The sequence below is a fragment of the Sparus aurata genome, chromosome 17 (assembly GCF_900880675.1).
Source record: "Sparus aurata chromosome 17, fSpaAur1.1, whole genome shotgun sequence".
Classification (NCBI taxonomy): Eukaryota; Metazoa; Chordata; class Actinopteri; order Spariformes; family Sparidae; genus Sparus; species Sparus aurata.
Window position 1 is genome coordinate 37816720 of NC_044203.1, and position 9181 is coordinate 37825900.

General features: G+C 48.3%; 1 protein-coding gene across 1 annotated transcript; it reads right to left on the bottom strand.

Annotated features, from left to right (window-relative positions):
• Positions 1 to 2625: 2625 nt before the first annotated feature.
• LOC115567803 (vegetative cell wall protein gp1-like) lies at positions 2626 to 8618 on the bottom strand. The gene is made up of 3 exons (XM_030394646.1): positions 8475 to 8618; positions 4741 to 4890; positions 2626 to 4146 (listed from the first exon to the last, which is right to left on the bottom strand). The coding sequence occupies exons 1-3, from the start codon at positions 8616 to 8618 to the stop codon at positions 3979 to 3981; spliced, it is 462 nt and encodes a 153-aa protein (XP_030250506.1). The 3' UTR covers positions 2626 to 3978.
• Positions 8619 to 9181: the final 563 nt, after the last annotated feature.

The following is a 9181-nucleotide window of genomic DNA, read 5'->3' on the forward strand; positions in this document are numbered from 1 at the left end:
TGTTTCGTGTGTCGCTCTGATCCACTTCTTCGCGTCTCACTTCCTGTCGCTCTCCGCTCTCATGTTTCACTCTCTGGCACACAAACAAACCACTGAGCTGAACGCTGACACGAGGAGGAAGTCGAGTTAAAACCCTCAGCTGCTCCGTCTTCATCTCATGATGAAGATCAGACTGAGAGGAAACAGACCGACAGGCCCGACAGCAGCCGTGTGCAGGTCCAGTCCTCGTGTGATAGACAGACAGGTGAAGTGTCCTCTCACAACAAGAATGTGATGACTGCAACATACTTCTGTTTAAGTGTGAGGCTGAGACGAGGACGCTCAGGTGAGGAGGAGGAGGACACCTGTTGGACAGGTGCAGAAGGTGGGGCGGGATGATTCCAGAGGGCTCAAAAACGTTTGACCAGCTGGAGACAAATAAACCTCAGATATCTGAGCACAGAGCGAAGAAGAGGTGGAGAGAGGAAGTGTAACTGGGACAAAGGTCAGCAGCCGTACACTTTATTCAGAACAGGAAGTCAGTAAAGAGCAGGAGGAGCTTCATGAGGCCAGAAGAGGAGCTGCAGCCCAACACCAGACACACCTGAGCACCACACACACCTGAGCACCAGACACACCTGAACACCACACACACCTGAGCACCAGACACACCTGAGCACCACACACACCTGAGCACCAGACACACCTGAACACCACACACACCTGAGCACCAGACACACCTGAGCACCACACACACCTGAGCACCAGACACACCTGAACACCACACACACCTGAGCACCAGACACACCTGAACACCAGACACACCTGAGCACCACACACACCTGAACACCACACACACCTGAGCACCACACACACCTGAACACCACACACACCTGAACACCAGACACACCTGAGCACCAGACACACACCTGAGCACCGACACACCTGAGCACCACACACACCTGAGCACCACACACACCTGAACACCAGACACACCTGAACACCAGACACACCTGAGCACCAGACACACCTGAGCACCAGACACACCTGAGCACCGACACACCTGAGCACCAGACACACCTGAGCACCAGACACACCTGAGCACCAGACACACCTGAACACCAGACACACCTGAGCACCAGACACACCTGAACACCACACACACCTGAGCACCACACACACCTGAGCACCACACACACCTGAGCACCACACACACCTGAGCACCAGACACACCTGAGCACCAGACACACCTGAGCACCACACACACCTGAGCACCAGACACACCTGAGCACCAGACACACCTGAGCACCACACACACCTGAGCACCAGACACACCTGAGCACCACACACACCTGAGCACCAGACACACCTGAACACCACACACACCTGAGCACCACACACACCTGAGCACCACACACACCTGAGCACTGAGGCAGGAAGTGTACGAGGACTGTCAGCTAACTCCCGCCGACTTACTGCAGCGTCTTGAACGAGACAGAAGATATTGATGAAGATATTGATGAAGATATTGATGAAGATGAAAACATGACACTGATGACGTAGAAACAGTCGGTTTATTGAGGATATTTCCTCTAGCAGCAAATATGTGAACAGCATCAATACAGATCAATCAATCAATCAATCAATCAATCAATCAATCAACCTGAATGATCACTCAGACTCGTCAGTTTCTTTCTTCTATCTTTGACAGCGTAGGGAACTGACATCACTTCCTGTGGGCGGGGCGTTCTCACATGTTCGTAGTGTCCAATCAGGAGCTTACAGACACTTTAATCGACACATTCAAAAGTTAAAAAAGTATTTTTACTCACAACTGGTGCAGAAAAGTAACTAAGTACATTTACTCAGGTGTACTGAAGTAAAACGGAGGTACTTGTATTTAACTTGAGATATTATGCAACTTTACACACGTCTCAGAGACAGTTAGTGAAACTCGCTGCTGTCCACAGGTGAACAGGTGAAACTGAGAGCAGATAGCAGGTTGATCGTGATGATCTGACAGACCATGATGCATTGCTGCAGGTTAAACCAGCCAACAGGATATAAAGGAGTTAAAACATCGATAGTAAAATGACACGTACACGTGAATGCAGCAGGAATATGAACCCACAAACATCAGATACAAAAACACTGACAGCAAACAGATGAATGCATAATGAGTACTTCTACTTTAAGTACATGCTGCTGATAATACTCACATTACTTTTAGTGCAGTAAAGTATTCGAGTACTCCAGACTCTAACTGTGACCTGGAGAGCCTTAAAGGAATCAGACCTGCAACCTCCTCAAAATGACAGGACAGTGAACGTCTCACAGCAGCAACACAGAAACTGCAAAAGGCAACACGTCCCGTTCCCACCGTCTTTAAAGGCGTCACCTGTACTACACTGAGCAGCACAACCACTAACTGCTGCTCACTATACTCTCTGTAGCAACTAGCTGCTGTTAGCAAGTGGACCAACCAGCTGACTATAGGACCGAACCAGAGAGACTGTGGAGACACACCAGAACTGTTCTGGTGACTGTGACTCAGTTTGAGTGAAGTGAGTGTGACGATGAGTTAACGAGCAGATGAAACTGGTCTGAGTTCAGTCAGAGACACAAACTTGGAGTTCAGACGGTGGACGGTTGGATTTTTCTGTTTATAATGAAAATATTTCCTTTCTTCACATTTATGAGTTCATGTTGTTGATTATTAGACTCAGTATGAACAGAAGCTGCAGGCTGTCAGACTGTGAGGAGGCTAGCTGTTAGCATGCTAGCTGCAGAGACGTCTGTGACATCATCACTGAGGTCTCTCCTCTCTGCTCCTTTAAACTTGTTTTCTGTTCCTGATTATTTTGGTCTCTGCTCTGACGTCGTGTCTTCTCAGCTGATCACTGAAGATAAAAAGCAGCTGTAGCAACAATTTTCATCTTTATTTCAGATCTCGTGTTTAAACGTGGAACATGTAACACGGCTCGTCTTTGGCGTAACTTTAGCAACATTCATCACGTTCCTGACTCTCCTAAAGAAGTCTCAAGGCGGTTTATAAAAATAAAATCTTGATCCAGCACAGAGTTACTGGGTCAGAACCAGTCCTCCTGGTAAGGCTTCAACAGTCCGACTACAGAGAAACACCACCTGTTCAGGTGTCAGCAGGTCCGGTCCAACACGTCTGTGGACCGTCCTGATGGTTCAGAGACATGACGGAGTGTTTCTGAGACTGAAGAATCAAGTCTGAAGAACATTCAGAGAAACACTGAGAACTGTGGAAACGTCTTCAGAGAAGTCGAGACACTTTGAAGACGAGTTTTAATATTTCAGGAATTATGTTCAAATATTTGACTTTATTCTCAGAAAGTTATATTTCAGTTCTTTTTCTCCAGATTTACGACTTTTGTCTCAAATTCTTTTACTTCATTCTTAAAATCTCAGAGTGACACATCGTCCACGGCACCGCGGGTCATCTGTCCATCAGAACCTTCAGTTCTACAGAACCTCCACTGTCCACCTCTGGTAACCACGAGTTTGTGATTTTATAGCATCTGAAGAATAAATACTGAGTCCAGTAGAAGAAGGTTCAGTCCAACTTCATGATGACAGAATCTCATTTATTAAAATCCAGCTGAGCCGTCGTCTCGTCTGCAGACTGAACACGATTCTTCTGCGTTCTTCAGATTTTCACGTTTTCAGCTGAAAAACAATTAAAAAAGTCTCTGAGTTCGAGGACGCAGCTCGGCGTCCTGCAGGCGTCCTGCAGCAGGTCACTGCGCCGCTCTGATAACTAGTCTCTATGTTCAGACATGCAGGTTTGATTCCCGTCTCAGGGTCCATGAGCAAGGCACTGAAGCCGTCGGCTCCGGGGGCGCTTCATCACCAAGACACTTTAATGTGACATCATCTGCGGCAGCCGGCGGTCAGAGTCCTCATCATCTCTGCCGGCGTGCTGCTGAGCAAGGCACTGAGCTTTGGACACACATCAACATTTATTTACATTCAGCAGAGAGAAATCCGACAACTGAGTGCAAACTGGATCACAGTCATCATCATCTTCATCAGGTCCCTCCGCAGCCTCCGGGCCGGGCCGGGCCGGGCCGAGGTTAGAGAGCAGACGAGTCCACTTTCTGAGGGTTGGCGGGTCGAGCGGGAGGAACCGGAGGACGCCTGCGGACAGGAAACAACACGGTTACTCATCAACATTCACATCCATCATCTGAGGGTCCATCGGACCGGCACCAACAGAAACCAGACAGAACACTGAGTCAGTCAACGATCACTTAACCAGCAAATATTCTGCTGATCGAAAATTCTTAAATAATGAATTAATTAAATCATTATTAATATTAATTAAAACCATTAATTTCTTGATTGACAGCCTGTAGCTGTAGCAGAGTTAGCTTTAAGCTAAGTTAACATCATTTCACTCCCTTATGTCTGTTTTTTGTCAGTTTGGTTCAGTACTGTGATCAGTTTGTGTGTTTGGGTCGAGGTGGATCAGAACCTTGTGTCCAGCAGCTCCAGCTCTCTGAACAGCCTCCTGTCCTGCAGAGAAGCTGCCGTCTCACCTGATCAGCCTTCTAGTGTTTATGACTAGTGACATCTGTTATTACAGAGAAAGTAAAGTATCGAGAAAAGGAACCAGTATCGATTCAAATGTCAACGGACCCGACCCTCCAGAACCACGCAGGTCCTGACCCTCAAAGACAGCGTCTCTTTGTCACTTCCTGTCCAACATGTCCGCTGCTGTTTCAGTCTCACCTGTTGGGAGCAGCTGCAGGTGCGACGGCTCCATGCGGTGGAGGTTTGGGGTTGGTGGTGTAGGTGGGGTGAGGGGGGCACAGGGGGGGGGGGCACCGGGGCCAGGAGGCGGGGCTTAACAGGCACCACGGGTTTGGGTGGAACAGGGACCTGAGAAGAGAAACACATGACGTCACACGGCCGTCAGACTGTGTCAGCTGTGAGCTGCTTCTGTTTCTGCTCAGCTGCTTCACGCTGTAACAAGGCTTCAACACAATCTGTCTGAACACAAACATTTATCTACTTACTTCCTCTTCATCACTGGTTGTCAATATGTTTCAGATTAAAGCCTTTTAGTTCAAAAAGCTTTCATGGTAAACTTTTATTGTGAAACATCTGCAGGAAGTGACAGCGGCTGAAGAAAAGCAACAAACTGAACTGAATCAAAGAATAAAAACGTCGACGTCGTCACAGCGACTGGATCAAAGTGCAGAAAACTTCATCACCATGGATACAGAACCAGAAACCGGGCCGGCTGAGGCTCATTTGTGTTCTTGAACGCCACACGTCTGATTCAGCGTTCATGTCCAACTGATCACCTCTATTGATTGTCTCTGATCAAACCAACACTCATCGATCAATCAGGCAGATTAACACCATCAATCACACGTGCATCACATTCTTTCTACATGCTAAGTACATGCGAGCTACATGCTAACAGCCACCAGTGTGGTGTACCTGTCCAGGTGAGACGGGGTCGGGGGGGGAGGGGCTTGTTGGGTGGAGCTGGCCGACTCACCCGCAGCTGGAAGGTTAGTGAGGAGGAAGAGAGAAGACGTTTTACACTGTGATGAGGAGGGAGGAGACAGACGGCAGCATGCTGAGTCCGTCATTCAAAAACATCTTCATCAAAGTCAGATTAAATAAGATCCGTGCAGATATGAAGACAGACTCGTGCAGTGACGCTGCGTTCATGTGACGGTTCACTTTCACTCTGGTGTGTTCATGTTCCGTCGTAATGTGAGAGCAACATTTTCTCTCTCAGAGCTTTTAAAAAACACTTCGACTTGTTTTCAGTATTTGGAAATAAATGTCACATCACAGTGAAACTGGCGTCTTCTTGTGTCCAGCGTGTTTCTGCCTCACGTCACAACAACATCTGTCACTTTCCAAGTTGTTGCTCCGACTTTACAGGACGTTCACATGAACACACCATGAATCTGTTAGTCAACCAACTCGTCAGAACAGATGTTGACATGACACGTATGACACGTATGACTGGTCAAACTGAACACGTCTGTGGTCTCAGGAACGTAACATGCCAACATTTCATTCTGGCAGTGTATTTTTAATGCATCAGAGGATGAACTCTCGGAGACGAAGTAAACTCATGCAGCTCTCTCAGATTTCAGCACACAGACTGATAACAAACTGTCCTCACAGTGCTAACAGATACTAGCTATCGTGTTAGCGTTGCGTCACCATGCAGCTTTTTACAACCTGTAGAAAATCTGCTCAACTCGTCCTGCAGCCACCGTCACCGTATGAGCTCCATGCTACTGTCACGGTGAGAGCTCCATGCTACTGTCACGGTGAGAGCTCCATGCTACAGTCACAGTGAGAGCTCCATGCTACCTTCACCGTATGAGCTCCATGCTACAGTCACAGTATGAGCTCCATGCTACAGTCACAGTGAGAGCTCCATGCTACCTTCACCATATGAGCTCCATGCTACTGTCACGGTGAGAGCTCCATGCTAACGTCACCATATGAGCTCCATGCTACTGTCACGGTGAGAGCTCCATGCTACAGTCACGGTGAGAGCTCCATGCTAACGTCACCATATGAGCTCCATGCTACTGTCACGGTGAGAGCTCCATGCTACTGTCACGGTGAGAGCTCCATGCTACAGTCACGGTGAGAGCTCGCAGGCTCCAAACGAGCCGTTTAACTGTGTCATTAAAATATAAAACCAATCCACTGAAACAGCAATGAACTGATGCTACTGAGCTGAAATGATCCGTGGATTCATTGATTAGTCAACTGACAGGAAGTCAGGCAGCATTTAGAGACGGACTGACGTGTTGATGGCTGGAGTCTGTAGCTGAGCTGGACCAGCAGGTGGCGCTGCAGCTGTGAGCTGAGCTACGTGTGGTGCAGACAAACAGGACACACAGGAACACTACACACTACAGGTGACAGGTGACTGTACCTGGCTGTAGGGGTCGGGGGGCAGGGCCTTGCTGGGGGGGGCTGGTCGCGGTTAGCAGATTTTTGCTGAAGCAGCAGAAATAAAAGTGAGAGAGCAGCAGGTCAGTGACCGGGTCCAAAGTTCTGTTCTGCTTCTATCCTGATGTTTGTTTTTCTCTTTGTTCTGAATGAATCTGGTGAACATGAAGCCTCAACGTGTTTCAGTCTCTGTCAAGTTAAAGTTCATGAAGTTCCAGAACCAGAACCTGCTGGTCCGGAGGCTGCAGCACATGAGACCAGATGATGTTCTGATCCGTGAACAGTGTGACGCTACATCTCATGTTTGTTTTGTTCTCATGCTCAAACTGTCAGCAGTCACACTCAGAACCTGCTGAGCCACAAACTGAATCAATCTGAACCTTTTCACACAAACACCATCAATCAACATCATATTCTTACTGACTCGACGGGTCTTCACAGGTCCGATCCACTGAGGGTCTGAGTCAGAACCAGGTCCAAATGATCCAATCAGGTCTGTGTGGGTCCAAACACCCGACCCCTCCAGACCGTCATAATGTACCGTGATGTGTTCACTGTCATGATGTAAAGTCTGTGAGGAGCAGTGGTTTCTGAGGCTGGCTGTGAAGGACGCTGATCATTGGCTGTAATCTCGTCACCATCCAGAACCGACTCGACTGGATGAATTCTGGTTTGGACAAAGTTCGACCTTCAACAGACTACCAGAACCTGTTTGAGTCCAGATCCAGATCATTATCATCGTCACTGAGTGTGAAGTGTGACGTTAAAAGGAAATCAGATCCAGATTTTGGTTTAAGATTGTTTACAGATTGTTACGATCCGGCCGTCATTTGGACGGTTCTGACTGTCATCATTTAAGATGGATTTATGTGGTTCTGGTTCAGATCAGGTCCACAGATTTGGACCCGTGAAGACCTCGACTTCAGCCAAAGACTCAAACACAACTGAACAACGGTCAGCACACGAGACGAGACGACACAGAACACAAAGCAGACGATAACTGATCAGATCAAACAGACGGTCCGGACCTCCAGGTGAGGTCCGAGCAGGTTACCTGTGGTGGGGGTTTTAGGGCGGGGTCAGGGGGAGTGGCTTAGTGGGAGGAGCAGGTCTGTCATGAACCTGATAGGAGAGAAACAGGAAGCAGAAGCAGAGTGACGGCTGAGACATGCAGAGCAGAGGAGCGTCTACCAGAGGTCAAAGGTCAAACGAGCAGGCGTTAATGTGACAGGAAGAACAAACATCTGCGGCTGTGTCACTTCCTTCTTCCTGTTCTTTCACAATAAAACCATGTTGAAAGATGTTTTCTCAAATGATTCATCAGGTCAGATGAAACTTAAACTTCCTGTTTCAGATGGAACAAAAGCTCCTTCATTTGTAACGATGATATGAGACGTGAATATTAGCTGCCTGCACCCAACATGAATCTGCACTCCCCGAGAGAAACAACTCATCAAACGTCCTATCAGGTCTGTTGGAACCTTCCTGGGGGGTGGAGTCAGTGGAGGTGAGGTTGCTGTGGTTACCTCTTTGTGGGGCGGGGTCAGTGGGATGTCAGTGGGAGGGTTCAGGTGTATCTCAGAGGGTGGACCTGCTCTCCGTTCCTGCCGTCCACTCGCTCCATCACCGGCGTCCTGACAGGAAGTGAAATCCAAAACATCAATCTTCATAAACACACACACACACACACACACACAGCTGGAACAGGAGGTCACAGCTGGAACAGGAGGTCACAGCTGGAACAGGAGGTCACAGCTGGAACAGGAGGTCACAGCTGGAACAGGAGGTCACAGCTGGAACAGGAGGTCACTGGGTTCGACTGTTAACATCGATGTCAGAACTTTATCTTCCAATTAAAAGCGACCTCTCTGTCAGCTGACCACACATCAGCACGACATCACTGACCTGTAGGCGACTCTAATGAAACTAAATCAACGACACCAACAGACGGACTTAAAGCTGCAGATCTGACTTCAGTATTTGATCCATCAGTCGGTCTGCAGCTCCTGAATCTGGATCAGTGCAGCTTTAAGTTCTGATCAGAGAGCTGAAGGTTCAAACCTTCATTCAAACCTTCAGTTCTCTGGTTCTACAGGGACAGACTACAGACCAGCACAAACCGGACCCAGCAGGTCTGAGGAGGACCAGCAGTACCTGGAGACGTGGGCGGGGTCAAACTCCAAACCCAACATTTCAAGTAAGTCACACTGCATTTGGGAAGAAAACACAGCAG

Bases quoted from the DNA above. Each gene is read 5' to 3' on its own strand.
- LOC115567803 (XM_030394646.1), bottom strand. From the start codon at position 8,618: ATGAAGATTGATGTTTTGGATTTCACTTCCTGTCAGGACGCCGGTGAT. The intron at 4,891-8,474 runs GTAACCACAGCA...TTCTCTTCTCAG, and splicing joins TGACCCCGCCCCACAAAGAG to GTCCCTGTTCCACCCAAACC. The intron at 4,147-4,740 runs GTGAGACTGAAA...TCCTGTCCGCAG, and splicing joins CCTGCAGCTGCTCCCAACAG to GCGTCCTCCGGTTCCTCCCG.